This window comes from Salarias fasciatus, chromosome 4 (genome assembly GCF_902148845.1).
Source record: "Salarias fasciatus chromosome 4, fSalaFa1.1, whole genome shotgun sequence".
NCBI lineage: Eukaryota > Metazoa > Chordata > Actinopteri > Blenniiformes > Blenniidae > Salarias > Salarias fasciatus.
The window spans coordinates 20,808,454-20,833,743 of record NC_043748.1 but is presented as its reverse complement, the minus strand read 5'-3'; the positions used below and the strand labels follow the sequence as shown (position 1 = coordinate 20,833,743).

Genomic DNA, 25,290 nt, shown 5'->3' with positions numbered 1-25,290 from the left:
TGCCTCACATGTGACCTCAGTTCTGAGTGTCAGGCGGGATAAAAGTCCCTCTGGTGTCCCTCGCCGGAGAACAGGCTGCGTCTGTTGCTTCTGTCCACGCCCCTTTCCCAGGGCTGCATCCTGCTTTGAGGATACTTTTACTGTCGGGGTAAACAACTGTAAAGGAATAAACGGGAAAATAATCGTAGGATAAAGGTTTGAACAGGACCTGTCCTGGTGGACCCCGCCCTCCAACTGTAAGCAGCTGGAATTGGCTCCAACACCCTGCAGCCCTGACAAGAGAGTAGAGTAGAGAAGAGAAGCACTTTATTAATCCCAAACTGGGAAATGACCAAATTAATAAATGAATAAACAAATAAATAAATGAGTAATCCTAGAATCAACTTGATTTGATTTATTTTTAATTTGTTTCATTTTAATGACCTCCATTTCTTTGAAGTACTCTGAGGAAGAGGAGTGTATGTGCGGGCGGACACACACACACACACACACACGCGCAGTGTTGTATTTCTATCCTTGTGGGGACCGTCCATTGACTCCCATTCATGTCTAGCCCCTAACCCTGACCCTTACCCTAACCCTAACCCACACCACAACAAAGCCTAACCCTAAAGAAATGTTTTTGCACTTTTACTTTTTTCAGTAACAACAACATGGTCAAGAAAACACTGTTTCTCCTACTTAGGACCGGAAAAAGGTCCCCACAAGGCACGTCATTCCACGTTTTGCTATCCTTGTGGGGACATTTGGCCCCGACAAGGATAGAAATACAAGAACACACACACACACACACACACACACACACACACACACACACACACACACACACACACACAGACAGGACAGAGTTCACTGCCTCGTTTTGACCTGAAGGTGGCGCCAGAGCAGCAGAATATTCAGAGGAATGGTGTTTCTGTGGAGAAGAGCGATTTTAATGTGAAGGAAAATGTCTGGAATGTTACAGGTTAGACAAGAAGTGACTGATCCAGTGGATCGCTTTGATCATCACAAGATATTCAGATAGTTTACAGAAATGGATCCAGATTACTGAGATCTGGAGGACTGAGCGTTTTATGACGACCCCCTGAGGTGAACTAATGAAACCACTGATGATTCCTTCTCCGTGCCTCCCGTTCTCCATGAGTTCAGCTCAGAACGCAGCTGATTGATCAACTGCAGGTTTTCTCTGACTTTCAGATCAGAATCACACCCTGACCTCCATCATGGACACCGCAGACGACCTCCTGGAGGAGAGGTGCTGGTGGATCAGTCAGAGGGAGAATTGTAAGGCCTCGGACTGTCCTCGTCAGCGGCGTCCCCGGAGTGGGCGTGGCCGTCACCATGGGAACTAAGATCACGGAGCACTTTGTGTCCGGCGGCCCAATGGAACAGGCGGAGGAGACTGAGGACAGGAGTAATGAAATAGAAAGAGAAATCCAGCAACTCAGTGAGAGACTGAGAGACCAGATCAGGAGGGAGAATCCGTCCTTCAACCAGGACCAGCAGGACCTGGTCTTCATGACCCAGATGGTGAAGGCCGTGGCCAGGAGGAACCGAATAGACGTTGATTTCTCCGTTAGCGGAATGGATGGACCACACCGGACGAGGACAATTGAGACGAGAACAGACCAGACCAGATTGGATGAGTCTAAACTAGAAGCGACCAGATGAGAAGAAGTCAGTATGGACTGGACTAGACTAGACTGTGAGCTGTTATGGCACCACCTGCAGGGAAAACGTGTCCTAAACAGCTAGCCTGGCACGCCAGACTGTCTCTCCATGCTCAGGGATACATGGGGAAACAGACTGGGACCGTGCTGTTTGAATCTGACTTCGGCCCGGTAAACTTTCTGCCGGCCCAATCACAGCCCACGAGAGGCGGGAGTTAGCGTTGCGTCATATTATACCTCCCCCAAAACAATCATGGTGGCGGCCGCGACACAGCGAGGCTTTACCACGGCTCTGTCTGAAGTTTTGAATGAACTGAATTTGTCGCTGAAACCACAGCGAGAATCTGGTCTGAAGGCTTTTCTTTCTAACCCCCAAATTCCACCGGACGCGTCCCAGAAGCGCCGGTGTTACGACGGATCACCAGAATGCAGGCGTGCGCCACGGCGCTGGTGATTCGCTTCAGGTCGCCGCTTCTAAACGGCGCAGCGCTGTGATGCGCTCCCGGTGTGCGTTGACTTCAGGAACAAGACGCCGGCGCGGCCCTTTAGCGTGCGGTGGAATTTGGAGGTAAAACGGACGTAAAACTCCATGCCATAATCCCATGATAAGGACTACAAAACGACTACAACGGAGCGCTGCGTACGTCGCATTGTCGTTGCGTCACAGCCTCGTTTCTTGGATTGGTTCTCTCTGTCTCCGCTCAATAGTCCCGCCTCTCGTTGCCATTTTGAAATGCTGCCCCAATGGCGCCGTGCCAGACTGTCTTTACATGTGTGTAACACATAAATAAAGTCAGTCTGGCAGGTTTAATAAACAGAAGAAATGTTTCATCTGTTCAGTGTTTCTGTTGGTGTAGCTAAAAAAAGAGCTAAAGCTAACAGTAGTGCCAAAGCAAACAACAGAGTTACAGCTAACAGTAGAGCTAAAACTAACAGTAGAGCTAAAGCTAACAACACAGCTAAAGCTAACATAGAGCTAAAGTTAACAGTAGAGCTAAGCTATCATAGAGCTAAAGCTAACAGTAGAGCTAAAGTTAATAGTAGAGCTGAAAGCAGACAGTAAAGCTAATGCTAACAGTAGAGCTAAAGCTACCAACAGAGCAGAAGCTAACAACAGGGGCGAGGCTAAAATCCTGAAACTTCACTCAGATCTGTCTGTTCTTGCCTGCAGTCACTGGATGTTAACATCAGATCATGGTTCATCGTCTTCTTCAAACACGTGTAGATTCAGGTCAGTGCCCAGCTTCAGAGGAACCTTCCTGGAGGGTTTTGGGATTAAGCTGATGTTCTGGTTTGACCCTCAGAATCAACCTCATCAGGATCAACCGTCCCTCTTCTGCAACTTAAAAAATGTGTTACTCCTACACCAACAGCTGGATGATCTGTCAGGCCTCGGTCCTTCTTTCGATCTGGTTCTAGCAGGTTCCACAGCAGACCTGATTTGACCCTCTTCGAGCTCTGTTCACTTGTCGGCCTTCATTCTTCCATCTGTGGAATTTGAATTGGTGTGGGAATTATCAGTGCTCCAGATTAGAACTTGTTGACCGGTTCTCTGTTTCCTCAGCTCCAGAATGTTCCTCAGCTTCTCTGCTTTCATTGACAGGAACATGTTAGAAGAGATGGTCTGAAGAGACCCACGAACAGATCCCGGAGACCCGTGACCCTCCGGAGCTGATGAGCACCAGGAATGTTCTCGTTTTGGTCGCTGCTTTAATTGTGTATTCAGGCTGGAGAACGCCTGACCTGGAACCGAGAGCCGTGAGTGCAGAAAGAGAGCCGAGTATCGGACTCCTCAAGGTTCAATCAGACGACTTCCACATGTCCAGAATCCCAGAGCTGGTCTTCCTCACCACAGGGACCAGGATCCAGCAGGAAACCGCCTACCAGGTCCTTCAGGAAACATCTCCAGGAAACTTCAGTTTCTACTTCGATTTAGGGGACAGTGGGACGCACGGGGTTGCTGGGACCAGGTGGACGGATGCTGAGTGGCGACTTCCAGCAGCAGGAGGGATCCTCAGGTCAGTCTGAAGACCTGCTGCAGACCAGCGGGCTGGTCCAGCATGAAGAGGACCTGGTCTTCAGCAGGAACATAGAAATCTCTGATCTGTCCGTCAACGCCAACTCACACCAGTACACCACATTCAAGGCAAAGCTGCAGTCCAAGAACACGAGCGGGAAGAACTGATGCAAGACAAGGAATGAAAAATCTGAGTTATATTAATCTACAATCACTCTCAGATGAATCATGTAGACGTTTTTTTTTTATTTATTTGCGCAATTTTACCTAAGCGGATCTGAAACCTGTATTATTCACTTAAGACATCACAGAAACAGGAAGAATTCTGATCATTTCCAGGTGACTGGAAGTGAGATCTAATGGTCTCAGATCAAAGTTGAATTTTAATTGTCGTCTTCAGCACCATTTTTGAGATTCTACGCAAATAATCAGATTACAGGGATTAAAGAGTACTGATCGAAACTGATTTATGTTATTGTTTACATGTATGATTTTCATATACATTATACTGTTTACATGAATATGTTTAATCTTATACAACCACTTTTATATCAAATCGATGTTTTTCCTAAGATAATGACTTCCTGCTGGAAAACTCATGCTACATGTTTTTATAATGAACACAGCTTGCGCAAAAATGACTTAAACATGTTTCATTATGTACAAGAAACTTTATTAATACAGATTAAAATGACAAACAACAACTGTAATTAACTATAAATTCATAAAATATGTAGTTTTTTAAATTTCTGCCATCTGTGGAAGATGTTCGATAATCTGACCTCTGGTAGGTTCAGTCATGTGACTAACAGTCTTCATGCTTCCTCTTTAATCAAAGGTGTTTTTCTCAACATGCTGAGAAACTTCCTGTTGAAACCTTTAATCAGACACTCTTTGTCACCCAGCATCAGATAACGAGTGTGTGTTTGTGTGTGTGTGTGTGTGTGTGTGTGCGTTCTCGTATTTCTATCCTTGTCGGGGCCAAATGTCCCCACAAGGATAGCAAAACGTGGAACGACGTGCCTTGTGGGGACCTTTTTCCGGTCCTAAGTAGGAGAAACAGTGTTTTCTTGACCATGTTGTTGTTACTGAAAAAAGTAAAAGTGCAAAAACATTTCTTTAGGGTTAGGCTTTGTTGTGGTGTGGGTTAGGGTTAGGGTAAGGGTCAGGGTTAGGGGCTAGACATGAATGGGAGTCAATGGACGGTCCCCACAAGGATAGAAATACAAGACTGCGCGTGTGTGTGTGTGTGTGTGTGTGTGTGTTTCCTGTGTGAGACTGCGACTGTCACCTCGGTCTGGTGGAAACAGAAGCTTCGGTTCTCACGTCGTTGCTCAAATTTCACTTCAGCAGCTCCAGTTTCTTTTTCAACAGACTGAAATTTCAACGTTTAACCTGCTGATCAGAAAGACCCGACAGTCAGATTCTACCCAGAGGGCACTGCTTCCCTGCTTCACAGTTTCACAGTTTGAATCTGAGCTGAATTCTGTTTCATCAGTTCATTTCCTGTTTCTTTCTTTATGAAACCATGTGGTCCTCGGTCACCGTTCTGCCTGCACACAGGAAGCACATGGAAGCTTTGTAACAGTGCAGAAACAGTTTGCTGCGATTTAACATCTGAAGACATCCTTCAACCTGTAAATGTTGCAGTGTTCATCCACTTTCCAGATGTGAAAACATCTTTTGACTCCTCTGGCATTATAAACTGTAAGGACTGTGTTGGTGGAGTTTCTTCTGGGAGTGGATGGAGGAACACTCTCCTCATGTTCTGAATGAAAACGCAGCTCCGGGTTCTGTGCTTCTGATAAAGAGACACTTCTATCTGGAGCAGAAACGTTCCTTTCTAAAAATGCGAGGCCTTTTCCCTCCGTCTAACCCGTCCACTGCCTTTCATTTGAGGATAGACAGGAGTAGAGTAGAATATTACTTTTTTAATCCCAAACTGGGAAGTCCTGGTGTGGGACTAATAAAGTAATGCTCTACTCTACTGGCTGAAACCACCAGGCGACGCCGATGCCGACGGTTTCAGAACAGATCAATCCGTCACTTGTTCCTCGAACAACAGTCACTCGACCAACTTATTTTTATTCTATTAATATTTGTTGTTAGGTTTTCTTGCCTGTGTGCAGCACTTTGTTGCCATACTGGTTGTTTTAAAGTGCTTTAGAAATAAAGATGAGTTGAGTGAACACTACACCTGCTGTCTGACTGTAGCCTCACCTCGTCTCCGTGGCAACACACAGACACACACACACACACACACACACACACACACACACACACACACACACCTGCTGTCTGACTGTAGCTTCACTTCGTCTCCATGGCAACGCAGCGTTGCTGTCTCACCCTCCTCCTGGTCCTCTGCTGTCAGAATGCAGACAAACACTAAATTTCTTCCAAAAAGTTCGAGTTTCACATATTTTTGAAAAAAACCAAACTGACTTCAGAGTTCGACTTGTTCGAGCGAGTCTCACATAAAGACAACAGGCTGTGAAAAATCCCTCAGACTCACATCAGCTGAAGAAATGTTACTTCAGAGGGGTCCAGATTGTGGGCCGTGGTCCTCTGGGGGGCCGGGGAACGGGGGGACGGGGGGATGGGGGGACGGGGGACGCCTGTCCCAAAATCACTTCTAACTTCTGCTGTTTGAGAAGAAATCCAAACGTTAAATGAGAAACAGCTCTGAGTTCACGGTCGCTGTGGTGAAGATGAAGGGATGAAGGGAGCATCAGGTAACAGAGGTCCTCAAACAGGTCCTCAGAAAGAGATGAGAAGGAGAGCGAGGGCCAAAGTGTGTGTGTGTGTGTGTGTGTGTGTGTGTGTGTGTGTGTGTGTGTGTGTGTGTGTGTGAAATAACCAAGGTGCCCTCACTCACAAAATGTCCTGAATCGTTTTATAAGATTTATGTGAGGAGAGAGAGAGAGAGAGAGAGAGAGCGAGAGAGAGACAGAGACAGAGGCAGAGACAGACAGAAAGAGAGACGGAGAGAGAGACAGAGAGAGAGAGGGAGATTTGCTTTGATTTGAGGGCGTTCAGCTGAAGAATGAGAAGATGAGGAGGAGGGAGAGGATGAGGGGAGGAGCTGGAGGGGGGGGGGGGGCAGATGGAGGGAGGAGGCTCCTCTCACCGCCTGCTGATCAGTGTGTCTGCAAACGGAGGGCAAGTCAGACGGAGCAGAGCGGGAATCGAACCAGGACTCCACCTTCACCACCAACAGGTCAGAGGTTCTTCTTCTGTGGTTTTTAGCTTCAGGCGTCTGGTTCTGTAGTGTGAAGAGAGGAAGAAGGTTCTCCTGTCAGCGTCCAGCCAGACGCTGCTCTGAAACAGTGAAGTTCAGTCAGACTCAGCGGGTCAGATGAGAGAACCGAGTTCTCATTCTGACAGAACTTCTTTATCCAAAATAAACAGAATTCTGAATGAAATTGTGGAGACAGAGTCTGTCCTGATGGTTCCGCTTGTCCTGTCGTCACAATACAATATTCTAAGACGGCCGCCAAAGCGGACCGAACAGAAGAATTGGAAATAATGAGAAGAAAGAAGGAAAGGAAAAACAGGAAGTGGAGTTTGATTATTTCCTGTAGACATCCCATCAGAACCCTTCAGAATTACGGTTCCCCTGGAAGGAACAACCATGGAACCGTGACCGCCGCTCCTCCTGAACGGTCCTCAGTGCAGGGGGGTTCTAAGCGGTCCACAGTCAGATGGTGAGATAAAACTCCAGTAACTCACACTTCTGGTTCTGCATATTTTTGAGATTATATCTTTTTTTTTTTTCACTTTTCTCCAGTTGTTCCGTTAACATTTGAAGGTGAAGTGAGTGTATTCACTCACCCCTCTGGGTTTTGGTTCATCAGGAGAACCTCATCTGCTGGACAGATGTTGGACGATCATTTGGTAGATGTTGGACAGGTGTTGGACAGATATTGGACAGATGTTGGGCAGATGTTGGATATTGTTTGGCAGATGTTTGACAGATGTTCGTGAAGACGTTTCCAGCTGTCTGACACTTCCTTTGTTCTTCATTCCCAGGTTCTCGTCTCCATGGCAGCTGGTGTGTGTGTGGCGCTGAGTGTCTGTGTGTGTGTGTGTGCGGCGTTCAACCTGGACACGTCCTTCCCGCTGATAAAAACCGGAGGGGATGGAAGTTTGTTTGGACTCTCTGTCGCCCTGCACCAAGACCTGAAGACCGACCGCTACCTGTGAGTGTGTCTCTGTGTCTCTGTGAGTGTGTGGACCCTGCAGGGAAGGCTGCTGAAACACTGCTGTTCTCTGATCACACTCCTCGACACACTTCAACGTGCACGCTTGTTCACACCAGTTCACTTCCTGCCACAGACAGTGAAACCAAGACCTTCGGTCCGGAAGCATAAACCCTGTCTGGCTGACGGTGACCGTTGTGCGTGTGAAAGACGGCGGTGCTGCCCTCGGGTTCACCAGCCTGAACAGAGTCCGCCAGGCTTTGGTTTTAAAATAGCACTTCATTTACGTCCCTTTCTGGTTACATTAGATGTTCTCTCCATACTTGATGGTGCTAAGCAGCCTCAGCTGTCCTGGGGTGGACTGACAGTCTGCTCCATCAGCCCCTCCAACTCATTCTCACTCCGCATCCACCCAGGAGTCCTGCTTCTTCCTCCAGGTCTCCATCCAGGTACTGACCAGGTCCTACCCCGCTCTGCTTCTAAGGTCTGGTGGGATCGGACATCACAAGGCAGGACGGCCTGCGATCCACAAATCATCAGAGAAGCATACAAACCGTGAAGGGGTCCTGGAAGGGTCCTTGGGGGTCCTGGAAGGTTCCCGGAGGGGTCTGAAATAAAGATTTTCGTAATAATAGTCACACATGGCAAAACTGGAGAACCAGGACACTACGGAACCACAGCTATTGGAGCCAAATTGGTGAGGAATTAATATTCTGATAGAAAAGGTTCTGAGGAGAGCAATCAGCTCCTCCTGCAACAGAACCGTCACCAGGAAACAACACGGCGATGATGATGCATTTCAGCACGTAGAAGACGAGAACCATCAACATGTAAGAAGAAGGAATCTGGAATTTCATGCTATAAGACTGGAAGATAAAAATCTCTGAACTTAATGAAGAGTGAAGTCAGTCAGTAGAGTCAGTCGGTAGAGTCGAGTCCTCTAAAGCACAGAAACCAGAGTAAATGGATGAGGAAATATTCTCACTGAATCATCGATTATTGATCAAACGTGTCGCTAATTAAATCAATTCCAGGATTTGCTTGATGTGAAAATGAAAATCAACACTACTTGAAAACAAATGACTCTAAATGAAAGTCTGTGAATGAGGGGGCGGAGCCTCTCGGCAGGGGGTCACTCCAAGGTCCCGGAGCTGTCTGGCTCCACGGTCACCATGACAACCGGCTCCTCATGCCCTCTAATTGTATTAGCTCACGCACACATGCACGCACGCACGCACACACACACACACACACACACACACACACACACACACACACACACACACACACACACACACACACACACACACACACACACAGAAGCTTGATGTGTTGTCTGATTACTTGAAGCCCCGCCCATCAGATATCGCCCCTCTGTGATTGGATGAACAGTATCGATGGTTTTTATGGCACCTAGAGATGTTCTACGAGCCTCGAGGGGTTTCCAGGAGCTTTTCTGAGTCCTTGAAAAGGTTCTTCAATGTTTCTATAAAGCCTCTAGGATCAAAGATTGAGAAACATGAGGACCAGGAAGTCATAGAGACGATGTTCCTGATGAAGAGGGAAGAAACATGAAGAACCCTTTTACCTGTAAAGAGCAGATCTGGACCGTCGGTCTGTAGGAAGCCCGTAGTTCCGTCTGACATGGCTGTCATATCATCGCCATGGCAACAGACTGGCTCTGACAGCGGGGACCCACAACAGGATGCTGGTGAAATACTGTCTCACACTCACACACACACCCACACACACACTCTGAGTGCATTCCCAGCTGTTTGGGCTGGTTCCTTCAGGCTTCTTGGGTTCTCCGTCTGGTTCCGTCTGCCCGGTCGCTCGGGGGTTAATCCTCTATTAGCTCAGATGTAACCTGAAGACGGGGTCTGGTTCTGGTTAGTGAATCTAGATCCCATCAGAGGACTTCCTGTCCCTGCCTGACGCCGTCCCCACACACAAACACCTTCTCTCTCTGCTCCTATTGACTTTGTCCACTGCTCTCCGGCTCTGCTCGGGGTTTTTATGTCTTGTCATTATTTTGTTCTTCGGCACAGGTTCTTCATCCTTTGTCCTGATTTGTGTCACATCCTCTGTGGAGGAGGAGGCGCGTCCTCCGTCTGACATTGTCCGTCCCTGCGTGTCTCTGTCCTCCAGACGTCTCTTCATCAAAACCTGGAGTCAAACAGCAGAAACACTGTTTCACTTATTAGAACGGCAAGAAGGACGTCAAACACCGTCAGCTGGAGTCTGGCTGTTCCTCCAACACCATTAGCCGGAGTCTGACTGTTCGTCCAACACCGTCAGCTGGACTCTGGCTGTTCCTCCAACACCATCAGCCAGAGTCTGACTGTTCCTCCAGCACCGTCAGCTGGAGTCTGACTGTTCCTCCAACAACGTCAGCTGGAGTGTGACTGTTTCTCCAACATGTCAGCCGGACTCTGACTGTTCCTCCAACACCGTCAGCCGGAGTCTGACTGTTCCTCCAACACCGTCAGCTGGAGTCTGACTGTTCCTCCAACACCGTCAGCTGGAGTCTGACTGTTCCTCCAACACGTCAGCCGGAGTCTGAGTGTTCCTTCAACACCGTCAGCTGCAGTGTGACTGTTCCTCCAACAACGTCAGCTGGAGTGTGACTGTTTCTCCAACACGTCAGCCGGACTGTGACTGTTCCTCCAACACCGTCAGCCGGAGTCTGACTGTTCCTCCAACACCGTCAGCTGGAGTCTGACTGTTCCTCCAACACCGTCAGCTGGAGTCTGACTGTTCCTCCAACACGTCAGCCGGAGTCTGAGTGTTCCTTCAACACCGTCAGCTGCAGTGTGACTGTTCCTCCAACAACGTCAGCTGGAGTGTGACTGTTTCTCCAACACGTCAGCCGGACTGTGACTGTTCCTCCAACACCGTCAGCCGGAGTCTGACTGTTCCTCCAACACGTCAGCTGGAGTCTGACTGTTCCTCCAACACGTCAGCTGGAGTCTGAGTGTTCCTTCAACACCGTCAGCTGCAGTGTGACTGTTCCTCCAACACCGTCAGCTGGAGCCTGACTGTTCCTCCAACACCATCAGCCGGAGTCTGACTGTTCCTCCAACACCATCAGCCGGAGTCTGACTGTTCCTCCAACACCGTCAGCTAGAGTCTGACTGTTCCTCCAACACGTCAGCCGGAGTCTGAGTGTTCCTTCAACACCGTCAGCTGTAGTGTGACTGTTCCTCCAACACCGTCAGCTAGAGTCTGACTGTTCCTCCAACACGCCAGTCGGAGTCTGAGTGTTCCTTCAACACCGTCAGCTGCCGTCTGACTGTTCCTCCAACCCCGTCAGATAGAGTCTGACTGTTCCTCCAACACCGTCAGCCGGAGTCTGACTGTTCCTTCAACACCGTCAGCTGCAGTCTGACTGTTCGTCCAACACCGTCAGCTAGAGTCTGACTGTTCCTCCAACACCGTCAGCTGGAGTCTGACTGTTCCTCAAAACACCATCTGCTGGAGTTTGACTGTTCCTCCAACACCATCTGCTGGAGTCTGACTGTTCCTCCAACACCGTCAGCTAATCGATTGATGAGTATCAAACTAAGAGAGAAGCTCTTCCCTCAGCTCATCTCCTGCTGACAGTCGCTACCGGCTGACAGGGCCGGTCTGTCCTACAGGCGAAACAGTTCATTGCCTGGGGCGCCACGTACTGGGGGGGGGGGGGGGCGCGCCATGGCCGTACAAGGGGTGTCCCGACGGTCAGTGTCAGCCCCGCTCTGCGCCGCTCTGACGGTTCGAGTGAGCAGCGCACTTCTCGGCATCGCCCGGAATCGCTCGGAATTATTCGGCCGCCACCGAAAAAAGTTTGACACCCAGATCTCATCCTGCCTCAGCAGTGTCCTCTCAGGAGGACTGATGCTGCCGAAGGATCTGCAAAGGAAACAAAGCATCTTACCTGAACTCCCGTGTCCTCCCTTGTTTCCCGTGACCTCTCATGTCCTCCTGTTTTGTGTTGGCAGGTTATTGGTCGGCGCTCCCAGGGAGAAGGCGGAGCCAAAAGTCCCGGCTGAACGAACAGGAGGGGTGTACAGCTGTCCCATCACTGCCGACCAATCAGACTGCAGGAGGATGGCGCTCATTGATCCAGGTAATCTTTCACTTTAACGAAGAGTGTGTGTCTTTCCTCAGATGAGCTGCCAATCACGACCAAATACTTTTACACAATAAAGCGACTGAGAGTCGACTAAATATGCTGAACAAAACAAACAGTAATGTCATTAAAACAAACCAGAGAAACCTGCCTGAGCAGGGAGTGATGGAGGCCTTCAAAATAAAACTAAATACAATAAATCACCAGGGGTGAAAGAAGCCTTCAAAATAGAACAAAGTACAACAAGTCACCAGGGGGCGATAAAAGCCTCCAAAATAAAGCAAATTAAAATAAGTCGAGGGAGCGATGGAGGCCTTCTGTCCATTAAATTTAGCCAATCAGATGATGGAACAGCTGATTGGCTGATTGATGGCATAACAGCTTCCTGCCTGATATTATCAGTGTCCTGATGCATTATGGGTAGTACATCCCTCAGCCCTGAGTGACAGTTCTCATCTGTTCCTGCTTTATCTGCTGCTTTTAAACACACACACACACACACACACACACACACACACACACACACACACACACACACGGTTCAGTTATTATCTCGCCACTTCGTTTCAGACCTGAACACGTCTGAGGACCTGGTTGAAGACATGTGGCTGGGTGTGTCAGTAGCCAGTCAGGGCCGACCTGGTGGGCGGGTCCTGGTGAGTCTGGCTTCTCATTGGACGACAGATAAACATGTTCAAGCCAACATGTGATCCTGGTTCCACTGACCGAATGACTGGGTGACTGAGTGAATGGCTGAATGACCAACCTGTCGATGCAGGCGTGCGGCCACCGTTTCGTGAAACTCTACGGCACCTCGAAGCTCAGACACATGATTGGCCAGTGTTATCTCCGTGGAAACGACCTGCAGTACAACGTCAGTGACCAGAACTGGCAGAACCCCGAGCAGACCTGCAGGTACCGCCCGGACCCGGGGGTCACCTGATCCGGCCGCACGCGTAGCTCCGCCCACCTCAACTCCTGTCCGTCTCTGTGTGTGTGTGTGTGTGTGTGTGTGTGTGTGTGTGTGTGTGTGTGTGTGTGTGTGTGTGTGTGTGTGTGTGCAGTCACCTGGGCGATGCCAGCGAGGAGGCCATGTGTTCAATGGGGATCTCAGCCTTCATCACTCAGACTGAAGTCATCGTCGGCTCACCTGGAAGCTACGAATGGCAAGGTGTCCTCTATTAGAACCCATTCTACTTCATTCATTTTTCGCTTATTATCATTATTTTGGCTAAATTAATCAACATTTTTAAGATAACTGGGCAGTTATTAAAGTGTGCGTGTGTGTGTGTGTGTGTGTGTGTGTGTGTGTGTGTGTGTGTGTGTGTGTGTGCGCGCGCGCGCAGGCAATGTTCACGTCTCCTGGATGAATCCTGAAGACGACTTCGACACCCGGAAAACGTCGCTGCCCAAAATGGATCGGAGGAGTATTTATATCGGTGCTCTGTCCCTTTAAGTCACATGACTGGTTCTAACCTCCGTTACCTTCTTCTGTGTAGAATATGAAGTCTCTCTTACCCAGAGGGCAGGTTTTGACAGTTACGAATCCACAACCGACTCTGTCCTGACAGCAACATGAAGCAGATTATAGAGCATCTTCCTCCACTAACAGGCAGTTTATAGATCATCTTTGTGTTTTCAGGATATTCCGTCACTCAGGCCAGGCGACTTCTCTCTGAGGAAGAAGAAACCATCGTTACAGGTGATTGACAGTTCCAGAAACCAGCCAATCAGAAATCGCTTGGACAGACCTGCTGATTGATTGATTCATTGATTAGTGTATTAGTTACTGTAACCACCTGTTGATTTGAGCACTGATGGAAGCATTGGCTGTTCATCAATCAGTTCATTAATTATTTGTTGGTAAATTGGTTTTATTGATTGGAGCATTGACTCATGACTGAATTTGAATGTTTGGTCTTTTCACTGTTGTGTTCATGGATGCATTTATTAGTCATCGATCGGTGTGTTGATTGTTTTTATTGGTTACGACTGATTGATGTACTGACTGTTTGTGCTCACTGGTGGATTCTTGATTGATGTGTTGATTATTGATTTGATTTTTGTGTTTACTGATGTGTTGATTGGTAAAGAGGTTTTGATTTGGGAGTGATTGGTGGATTCGTGAACAGATTATTGAATTAATTGGTTATTGATTGTGTTGCTTGTTGTATGGATAAGTGTGTTAATTAGTGTATCAAATTAATTGATGGTGATCAATAAGATTATATTGATTCCTATGTTGCTTGGGTTATGGAACGATGACTGATCTGTCAGTCAATTGGTTTGATTGATTATGGATAAATGAATTTGGTGGGGTGTTGATCATTGGATGAGGGTATTGATTAGGGGCGTCTCTTTCCTGACCAGGAGCTCCAAAGGACAGTAAGGAAGACGCCCGGGGCTCGGTGCTGCTGGCGCTCAAACGCTCCGGCCAGCTGGCGATTCAGCAGACTCTGCGTGGAGAACAGATGGGCTCGTACTTCGGTAACGCCGTGGCAACCGCAGACCTCAACAGCGATGGGTACAAACGCTCTGAGAGTCCTGACGTAGCGTGGTGATGGACTTCCTGAAAACCGGAGTCTGCATGACCTGCTGGTGTCCTGCAGGTGGAGCGACCTGCTGGTGGGCGCTCCGTTTTACTTCCAGCGTCAGCAGGAGGCGGGCGGAGCCGTCTACGTCTACATGAACACCAGGGGGAGCATCGAATCGGAGCCCAGCGTGGTGCTGAGGGGTCCGGCCGGGTCGGCGTTCGGGATGTCGGTCGCTGCCGCCGGAGACGTGAACCAGGACGGATTCCAAGGTGAGGAGACGATGCCACGCCGCAGATCACCGATCAAATACCAGGAGTTATTGATCGGTGATCCAGTGAGGTCGTCTGTGATCTCATTGTTTGGTTCTAGACTTCGCAGTTGGGGCTCCTTTCCATGAAAGTGGGACTGTGATGATCTGGACCGGGAGCAGCCAGGGGGTCTCAACAGAGCCAAGCCAGGTCTCACACATGCACAACTGCACCGCCTGTCTGCAAATATCAGCTCTAAATACCGGGAACCAAATCTACCGAAAGCTAACGTTTAACCGCAACCTCAAACAGAACTTCAATCCCACCTGACAGTGAGTCCATGAAGGACATAGGGAGATCTCCAAAACCCTCCGCTCCTCTACAAACTGAACCCAAATGAAGTCCAGACCAACCTGAACCACAAAAACCTGAATATAATCCAACCTAATTCCTGACAGTGGTGGTCCAGACCAGGACCCTCAGACCATGGTTTGAATGTCCTGACAGTGACTCGTCTCTGCGGACAGGTGGTCCAGGGCAGCAGGGTCTCCCCTGGGTTCAGGACCTTCGGGTACTCGCTGTCTGCCGGACTGGATGTGGATGGGAACAGATACCCAGACCTGCTGGTGGGCTCTCTGGACGACACCGTGGCTTTACTCAGGTATTACTTCCTGGTCTCTGCTGGATTCTCTCTGCTTTTACTGCTGCACTCTTTGTGCAGATAAAAGTTTATTTCCTTGATTGACTTATATCTTTTTCTACTGTGTTAAACTGTCTTCTACTCAGGTCTATGATCTTCTCTTGACTGTTACGGTCTGATAACTATTTTCTACTGAGTATCATACGAACGTTTACGTTCTGATGTCTACTGAGCTCAACTGGCTGAAAGACAGCAATGTGTTCTGGTGACTGACTGTTTCATCGATCTAGATTGGTCGGTCAGTTGCTCCGAGTTGGTCAGATACCTGGTGGCTTGGCTAATTGATTGGTTGATTGGTTAGTTGACTGATTGATTGGTTGGTTGGTTGGTTGGTTGGTTGGTTGGTTGGTTGGTTGGTAGGTAGTTTGGCTGGCTGGTTGGCTGGTTGACCAATTGATTGACTGGTTGGTTGTGTGACTAATTGTTTGGTTGGCTGGCTGGCTGCTTGACTTATTGACTAATTGGTTGGTTGTTAATTTGGCTGGCTGGCTGGCTGGTTGATGAGTTGATTGATTGGTTGGTTGGTTGACTAACTGATTGATTGGTTGGCTCGCTGGCTGCTTAACATGTTGATTAATTGGTTGGTTGGTTGTGTGACTAATTGTTTGGTTGGTTTGCTGGCTGCTTGGCTTATTGATTGGTTAGTTGGTTGGTTGGTTGGTTGGTCTAACTGTTGTCTCCATGATTTCCTCGGCTGACTGCCTCCACAGGTCTCGCCCCGTCATCCACCTGAATAAAACACTCAGAGTTTCTCCAGATGTTGTCGACATGAACCTCTGCGACTTCTGGTGAGATTCACAGCTGCTCTCTGCATGCAGCTGCAGTGCTGCGATGCTGATGGTGTAACTCTGCCAGTATCCAGGTGGAGGCGTGTTTCTCCTACACGTTCAGCAGTGGAGAGACGAGCAGGAGAGACAACATCAGTGAGTGAAGCTTTCATGTTTTGCACTGTCACCTTTCAGATGATGGAGGTCAAACGTCACTGATCATTTATACACCTCAGATTGATTCATGAAGGGAAACTGAGGAAACCAAAACCTGACAAGGCAGCCTGGTCTTTACTGTCCTGCACACCTCCGCCTTTCATCTTATTCCAACACCTCCACCCTCCAGAGTCTCCAAATGCCTCGAACCTCTAACTTATCCCAACACCTCCACCCCTCCAGCTTCTCCCAATATCTCCACCATCCATCTTCCCCAATAGAATGGGACTTCAGAACGCTGTGGGGAACACATCTTTCTTAGCAATATGATTAAAGTATTGAAAAAAAAAAATGCAGACACACAACTGGTCAGTATCAGTTAACCCTTAGTTAACCCTCAGTTACCCCTCAGCTGCTCCAGTCTCCTCTGTGAACTCTGCAGATGATAACAAGGCTTTTTCTGGTCAGGATCAGTAATTACGTTAATCAGATTACTCTGTGTGTGTGTGTGTGTGTGTGTGTGTGAGAGAGAGAGTGAGAGTGAGAGTGAGAGAGAGAGTGAGAGAGAGAGAGAGAGAGAGAGAGAGAGAGAGAGAGAGGGAATGGTCAGGTTGAAGGTGTCATTTAACTCCAGCTGTTTATCACACACACTGCGCACTGCCGCACTGTCTGATAATTGACCAATCACAGACGGACTCAAGGTGTTGCTATGACAACACACACATACACACACACAGACACGAGGCAGATGACATCATGCAGTGTCCTTGCTTGTCCTCCTGTCTCATGTGTGTTTCCCTGAATGATGAATCATATTATCCCAACTGATATTCCTGTATCTGGGACACACACACACACACACACACACACACACACAGATTTGACCAATCAGAGACAAGGACAGCCTGAAGCTGAGTTAAACTGTCTTATTGATTGATTGATTCCACTGAAAACGAGAATCAAACATTGATCAGGGGTCACTGATTCTTTCACTGTGAACACGCTGCGTGTCTTAGACGGTGTCTTCATGTCTTCCGCTCAGCTGTCCACTTCACCATCACCGCTGATGTCACCAGTCTCAAACCCCGCCTCCGTTTCCCGGACGGCAGCCGCGTCTTTTCTGGTTATCTGTCCATGCCCAAAAGAGCGTGCCACACCCTGAGCGTGGGCTTACAGGTGAGACTCACTTGTGTTGAGTTTTCCTGGAGCCATAACTCTGCCATTGAGGTTCTGGCTTGTTTTTCTCTGTCTGCAGACTCCGATTCGAGACCAAGTGGAGCCTCTGGTGTTTTCCCTGAACGTCTCTCTGCACCAAAAGCTTCCCAAGAAAAGAAATAGCGTTCAGGACCTGAGACACTTCCCAGTGCTGAGCCAGCCACCTCGGCCCATCAGGACTCAGGTCAGACATAATCCTGGATCACGAGGCTCCACCAGGGTCCTCAGAACAGCCAGAACCCAAGTCACAGTCCACCTGTGTAGAGCTGAGGTTGTGACCTGAACCCGGCTGCCAGAATTCATGGAGAACAAAACAAAATCCCCCTAAAAGCCTCAAATATGCAACCAGAATCTTGGTTAAAGTGAACAGGGATCTCATAGCACAGACCGGGGTTCTAGGATAATAAAAACTCAGTCTTGCTGAGGTCAGAAAACATCAAGCACCTGAAAAACAAACTCTAAAAGGACTAGAACCCAAGAAGACACAAGAACTAACGTAAACCATCAGAACCAGAGAGAAACCCGAACTGAACCATAAGAGTTGTCGCCATCACCAGAATCAAGCTGAACAACCTTGCTTTGGACTTCTTCCTGCTCCCTTTCAGACATGTATAACAAGACGTATCACATTTTTGGATCTTTCTTTCATTTATTATTCTCATTCTTTTATTTTCGTTAAAAAACTGGACAGAAGACGTAGTATTCCTTTGATTAGAGTTAGGGTCTATTGGACATCAGAACCAGTAATCGGGATCCAAACCTTCTGAGTCCAGCTACCATCAGAACCATCTCAGAACAGGTTCTGGGCTCTGTGTGACTGTCACCATCTCTGTTCATCTCTCAGATCCAAATCCAGAAAGCCTGTGGCGACGACAACCATTGCCATAGCAACCTCCAGATGAAGGCCCAGTTCACTGATGAGAACCAAAAACCCTTCATGGAGTGAGTCCTGCATCTTACTGAAAACTATCACTTGATAGTGGGCCGGCACGATGGATCAGCTAGTTAATGCAGACTGCAGACTGAACAGAATACTAGTAATCAGTACTGTGGGTCAACGTGATGCTAGAGGAGGAAGATGCTCTATAATCTGTATTCCAGCTGTTATAATAAACACATTTATGAACTGATGATGATCAGAAACAAGTGAGATAAACGTGCAGATAAAAGGATTCATGTTTTTTGCAGTTTATCGGAGTTTTAAATCGAGAATAGAGTGGGACACTTTTTAAAAGAGCCTAAACTGTACTTTTTGCTTTTGTTGTTGAATATAGAACAGAATTTAATGTGTCTTCACACTCAGCATTAACTGTTCAGTATGATAACCAAGAGTTATCTCTCAACACTCTATTGCTTGGAGCAGTTTGACTAGCTAGCGAGATGCTAACTGTGTGCTAACTGGGCTCTGTCACTGTTGTGGTGCTGACACGCTGTTTGTGTTTTACGGTGTGTGTTTTCAGGCAGAACGGCAGTCAGCTGTTGTTCTACAATGACAGCGTCAAAAGACTGTTTCTGGAAGTCAACGTTAGCAACACGCCGTCACCCGGACGACTGGCAGAGGACGCGCACAATGCCGTCCTCACCGTCAGCATCCCACCGTCATTGGTTTACTCCGCAGTGCAAACACAGGTACGCAACACGGCGCTGTTAGCTTGAGAGGTTTGATCAACAACAAACTGGTCAAACCACTCAAACGTTCAGCTCAACAAGAATCTGGTGTTTCTGTTCATCACATTCAGTTAGTCTGGTCCAGATTCGGTCTATCTGTGGTTCAGACTGATACTTTAAACCCTGGAAGTCTGGGTTAGATGATCAGTAACCTCATACCCACTAAGTATGCGGTCTGGGACTCAGATCCAGGTTCTGGGACTTGGATCTATGATCCGGTCTGGGACTCTGTCTTTGTGTTCAGAAAATGTGCAGAAGCAGCTCAGCTCGCGAGGCTGTTTGCAGGGTGAAACGGTCAAATTACTATTGCAACAACACATCATCAGCAGCGTAAAACTAACCTGTCTCACGACAGTCTAAACCAGATCACATTCACTATTAGTGGGTGAACAACCCAACGCCTGTGAATTCTGTTTCACAACGACAGGAAGAGCCGACATCGAAGGATCAAAAAGCGACGTGGCAATGAACGCTTGGCCGCCACAAGCTTGTCTTTGTCTTTCAGTTTCTCCTCTTCATCATATACCTCCTTCCACTCGGTAACATTTTCCCGAAATTTGGTATTCATTTTCACTGCTCCGCTGATGACACCCAGCTCTAACTCTCCAGTAAACCAAACTCCACTCTCCCTCCCTCCTCCCTCACCCACTAAATCCTGGTTCACCTTAAATTTCCTTAAATTAAACAGTGATAAAACAGAACTTCTTCTTGTTGGCACCAAGTCCTCACTCTCCAAATCTGACAAGTTGTCCCTCACCATCGACAGCTCCACAGTGTCCCCCTCCCCTCAGGTTAAGAGTCTGGGTGTCTTCCTTGACAGCCCACTTTTCTTCCACTCCCACATTAATAACATCTCTCGGTCTGCATACTTCCACCTTCATAACATAAACCGCCTCCGCCCCTCTCTCGCCCCTCTCTCGCCCCTCAGACCACTGCCATCCTGGTCCACAGCCTCGTCACCTCCCGCCTCGACTACTGCAAGTCTCTCCTCTTTGGTGTCCCCCTCCATCAGCTCCACCTGGTCCAGAACTCAGCAGCTCGTATCATCACCAAAACCCCTTCCTCTCACCACAACACCCGTCCTCCAGCAGCTCCATAGGCTTCCTGTCAAAGTCCAGATCATCTTCAAGATTCTTCCGTTTACATTTAAAGCCATCCACAACCTTGCCCGTCTGATCTCATACATGCCGCCACTCCCTCACGCTCTCTCAGGTCCTCCTCCTCTCTCCGCCCGCCTCAGCACCATGGGGAGCACAGCATTCACTCTGGAACTCTCTCCCAACTGACATCCGCAACATCAACTCTCTTTCTCAGTTCAAATCCAAACTCAAAACTCATCTGTTTCAATCTGCCTATCATTTGTAACCTCGCTCTTTCTTTTTAATTCGCTGTGTTATGTTGTCTGTTGTTTTATTTATTTGTATTGTGTTTTTAATATTTTTGTAAAGTGTCCCTGAGTGTCCAGAAAGGCGCTGTTGAATAAAATGTGTTATTATTTTTATTGTTATTCAGGAAGGCTCATCGGTGGACTGCTCTGTTCAGGACCAAGTCGTCCAGTGTGAGCTGGGAAACCCATTCAAAAGCAACCAGAAGGTACTGATCTGCCAGCAGTGAGACCAGTTCCACAGCCTGAACCACGCTCCTGACATCTGGAACCCTGTCCACGTCCCCGTCCTCTGGCTGTCTGCTCTTCCAGGTCCAAGTGTTCATCAAGTTTCAGACGTCTGAAATCAGTTTGGACACCAGAGACGTTCAGTCCCGGCTGCAGCTGTCCACGTAACCCGTCTCCACCAGTCCATCCCTCCACCCACCCATCCCTGTACCTGTTCCACGTGGCTCTGTGTCTCTGTTCCGTCAGGCTCAGTGAGCAGACGGACCTGTCCCCCCTGTTGGTCTCCATGCTGGTGGATTACTCGTTGCAGACGTCTCTCGCTCTGTAAGAACATGAAGACATGAACATAAAGCCACACGGTCACACGACCATCTGACGAAACACGAAGACCTCTGACCTGCTGTTCTGATTGGCTGACAGGATCCATCCTCCTGGCCCCGCCTTCTTCAGTGGTCATGTGATCGGAGAGTCGGCGATGAGGAAGACGGAGGACGTCGGCAGTCTTCTGCTCTTCACGCTCCAGGTTCGTCCCGGTGTCCCATGAACGAGGCGTGTTCCGGCGGTGCCGGGCGTTCGCCGGCTGTGATTGGCTGTCCTCTGACAGGTGCACCTCTACGGGAAGCCACTCGGTCACCTCGGCAACCTCGCGGTAGAATTTGATTGGCCGAAGGAGACGAGCAACGGGAAGTGGCTGCTGTACCTCACGGAGATACGAGTAGACGGCGTCTCGGAGCCTCAGTGCGCTCCGCCCGGGGTCATCAATCCCCTCCGCCTGACGGTAACCACGGCAACAGACACTCCAAATAATACAAAAAGCCACGAGCTTCACAATGAAAGTCCAGTTCCATGTCACTCAGTGTGTTTTCCCATGTGTCTGCTCAGCGGTCCCAGGAGGACAAGGAGAGGACCAGGAGGAGTCTGGAGGAGGAGGAGGAGGAAGAGGAGGAGGAGGAGCAGCAGCAGAGACGAAGGATTCCACCCGTCTCACACCTGCAGGGACGCAGGAAAAAGTCCTACATGCTGGTACAACACAGGGACACACCGGGGTTAAAAACAAACACACTGGACTCACTGCTGGACACCACGGTGGATCGGGGGTGTCCACCCCCGGTCCTCGAGGGACGCCTTCCTGCATGGTTTAGTTCTCTCTGCAGCAGATGAAGGAAAAAGTCACAATCCAAAAAGTCTCAGTTCCAGAAGAGAGAAGTCCTTAAAAACAGCTGAGAAGCTGAAACTCAGGAGGACGGAGACACTGAGACACAGGGACAGAGAGACACAGGCCAACAAACCACAGTAGACCAGGGAAGTTGTCGTCACCAGGTGACAACAATCACACACTCAGAGAAAAACATCAGGAACAGCAATCAATCAGACACCAGGAGGACAAAGAGGACACACACCTTCAGCTGAAAACAGGACAGAAGACAAACAGACAACAAAAAAAAGAACAGTTTAAAAGATTTTGACAGTCATTCCATCTATGATGATGATGATGATGATGGGAAGAAAGTAAGTAAAGTTAATTAATAAAGCGCTTTTCACAGATAAAATCACAAAGTGCTGTACAGAGCAAGGTCAAAGACAGTTTTACACATCATGGTTTTATCTGGTGGACGTTCAGCCAAACGCTTCTCTAAATAAAACAGTCTTCAGGTCCTTTTTGAAGGAGTCCAGATTCATTCAGAGAGACCAGGGCAGGTGGTCCCAGAGTCTGTGACAACAGCCTGAAGGGACGGGTCTTCCCGGGTTCAAAACCTTCTCTGGGCCTTGAGAAGTTCCTGGTCTGCAGAACGAAGGGTCTCCATACTGCACTGGGGGGCCTCAGCATGAGGTGCCATAGACAGGAAGCCATTGAAGACTGGGCAGGTACCGGGGTGATGATGGTGGTGCTGGTGACTGTGATGGTGGTGTTGTGCTGCAGGACTGTCTCCACGGGGCGAGCTGTGTGACCTTTGCATGTCCTCTGATTGACATGAACAACTCTGCGACTCTGAACGTCCGACTTCGCCTGTGGAACTCCACCATGATGGAGGTAGGACCTCCAGCTGACCCCTCATCCCTTCAATCTCATCATGCTGTAGTAAATGTGATGACCTCTGACCTGCAGAGCCCCTGGAGTGTGGTCTCTTCTGCCCTCTAGTGGCCACACTGACGCTCCCTCTCACGTCGGTCTCTGTTTCAGGACTACATCGATGCCCGGGGAGTCACGGTTCGAGGCCGAGTGACCCTGAAGCTGAACACCAGCAAACCCACGGTCCACATTGAGTCCCACAGCTCAGAGGTGAGACCAGCAGACGCCCCCTGCAGGCGCCACGCGCTCCTACACACTCACCCTGAGTCCTGGTTCAACTCCCCAGGTGGAGTTCCACATCTACCCCGAGGCCGGGCTGCAGGCGGACTCCGGCGCCCCCCTGTGGATCATGGTGGTCTCGGTTCTGGCCGGGCTGCTCCTGCTGGCTCTGATCTGCCTGCTGCTCTGGAAGGTAAGCCCAGGACCGGGTCCAGGATCAGGATCGTCCTGGGTCTGTGATCTGAGTGTGGATGGTGTCGCCCCCTGCTGGGCAGTGCGGCTTCTTTAGGCGAGCCAGAACCAGAGAACTGTACGAGGCCAAGACCCAGAAGGCCCACATGAAGAGCCAGCCGTCCGAGAGCCAGCGGCTGACCGAGGAGCTCTGAGGCGGCGGGACGGGAGAGGGAGAGGGCCCCGTAAGGACCAGCCGCTCGCCGCTGTCCTCCGTCTGTCTGTTAACCGACTGTCTACTGTCTGCTGTCTGTTCACTATTTGTTTACCGACTATTTACTGTTTACGTCTGTGTACAGTCTGCTAACTATTTACTGACTGCTTCATGTCTGTTTGATGTTTACTCTCCGTTACTCTGTATGCTGTTTACTCCTTGTTTCCTAACTAGTTTCTCTTTCTGTCCTCATCGTTGACCTGTTGATTGTTTTTAGTGATAAATGACTGTTTACTCAGTGCTTACTAGCCGTTTACAGACTGGTCTGAATGTTTACAGACTGTTTATGTTTACTGTTTACCAACAGATTACTTTCATTTTCCGTTGTTTAGAATTCTGTTGCCTGAGACCAGCTGTGAAGCTTCATTGCTGCCTGTTGACCAACTGCTGACCAGATAACTGACCCTTTACTAGCTGCTGAACAAATACTAACCGACTAAAAAAAACACTTGACTAGCTGTTCGACTGCTGACCATCTAACTGACTCTTGATGAGCTGTTGACTGACTGCTAACCAACTGGAAACCCTTGACTAGTGGTTTACCGACTGCTGACTAACTAAACGAGCTTTTACAAGCTGCAGCGTTTACTAGCTGTTGACTCACTACTAACCAACTAAAAAAACCTTGTACTAGCTGTTCCACTGCTGACCAACTGACTCTTGACTAGTTGTTGACCAACTGCTAACCAACTAAAAAACCCTTTACTAGTCGTTTACTGACTGCTGACCAGCTGACTGAGCCTTGACTAGCTGTCGACCGTCCCTGGCCGCTCTGCCTGCTGACGCCCCGGATCGCCACACGGCGGCGCCGCTCATCCTCTGCTTTCTCCTCAGTGTGGGTTCTTCGTGCGCCGGGCGGCATGGCGGACGGCGGCGCTGCACCAGGGAAGGATTATGGGTAAAGACCAGCAGCAGCAGCAGCAGCAGACGTACACAGATGCCGACGAGTTCCTGATCCAGGACCAAGTCTCCTCCACACGGAACAGAAAGGCCCCCAAACACTGGGTCACCTCCTGGACCGAGACTCCCTGAGAGTCCGGCAAGCCCGGGAACCTCAACCGAACAAAACCAGATCGGACCGGACCGGACCAGACCAGAAACCCCCTTTCACCCAACTAAACCTGAACCACGTGAACGAACCAGACCAGAACAAAACGAGCCCACATTCAGTCAGAACAGATGCCACTGAATGAAGAGAGAGAAGACCAAAGCAATCGATCACCGAGCCGGTGGTCTCACTGCCAGGAGGAAGTCTCCAGTTTACGTTCCTGTGTGTGTGTGTGTGTGTGTGTGTGTGTGTGTGTGTGTGTGTGTGTGTGTGTGTGTGTGTGTGTGTGTGTGTGTGTGTCTCTCCACAAAGCAAGTGATTCTCCATGAAGGGCTCCAGCTGGAACAGACGAGGGAATAAACTTTTCAGGACCAAATCTCACTGCAGTGCTTTCATCTTGTGACGGTGACCTCTGACCTCTTTGTTCTCTGTGCGGATGATTAAAAAAAAAAAGTATCTGTTTTCACGTCCCTGTCTTTAAAAGATGTCGTGTTTGCTGTGAGTTCTGTCAAACTGCTGTAATCCTGTGAACTGCACTGTTTTTGTACACGTTTTGTAAAGTGGTGATTTTTCTGAACGCCGTTTCGTGGTGAACTCTGTGATCTGT

The 25,290-nt window shown here is 48.9% G+C and overlaps 1 protein-coding gene across 1 annotated transcript; it reads left to right on the top strand.

Annotated features, from left to right (window-relative positions):
- The first annotated feature begins 6,845 nt into the window (after nucleotides 1-6,845).
- LOC115386523 (integrin alpha-3-like) lies at nucleotides 6,846-25,197 on the top strand. The gene is made up of 29 exons (XM_030088869.1): nucleotides 6,846-6,907; nucleotides 7,720-7,889; nucleotides 11,870-11,997; nucleotides 12,571-12,656; nucleotides 12,779-12,915; nucleotides 13,065-13,171; nucleotides 13,347-13,439; nucleotides 13,643-13,702; nucleotides 14,371-14,524; nucleotides 14,610-14,803; nucleotides 14,904-14,992; nucleotides 15,310-15,443; nucleotides 16,193-16,270; nucleotides 16,338-16,405; nucleotides 17,448-17,581; nucleotides 17,661-17,804; nucleotides 18,465-18,562; nucleotides 19,081-19,249; nucleotides 20,801-20,881; nucleotides 20,985-21,064; nucleotides 21,147-21,224; nucleotides 21,321-21,423; nucleotides 21,505-21,678; nucleotides 21,783-21,923; nucleotides 22,822-22,932; nucleotides 23,083-23,181; nucleotides 23,258-23,383; nucleotides 23,466-23,606; nucleotides 24,470-25,197. The coding sequence occupies exons 2-28, from the start codon at nucleotides 7,732-7,734 to the stop codon at nucleotides 23,574-23,576; spliced, it is 3,135 nt and encodes a 1,044-aa protein (XP_029944729.1). The 5' UTR covers nucleotides 6,846-6,907; nucleotides 7,720-7,731; the 3' UTR covers nucleotides 23,577-23,606; nucleotides 24,470-25,197.
- The last annotated feature ends 93 nt before the right edge of the window (nucleotides 25,198-25,290 follow it).

What these genes read in the sequence shown, in the direction of transcription:
- LOC115386523 (XM_030088869.1), top strand. Translation starts at nt 7,732, where the DNA reads ATGGCAGCTGGTGTGTGTGTGGCGCTGAGTGTCTGTGTGTGTGTGTGT. An exon ending in CCCTGAGCGTGGGCTTACAG is followed by an intron (nt 17,582 to 17,660) that starts GTGAGACTCACT and finishes CTCTGTCTGCAG; the next exon opens with ACTCCGATTCGAGACCAAGT. An exon ending in TCAATCCCCTCCGCCTGACG is followed by an intron (nt 21,679 to 21,782) that starts GTAACCACGGCA and finishes GTGTCTGCTCAG; the next exon opens with CGGTCCCAGGAGGACAAGGA.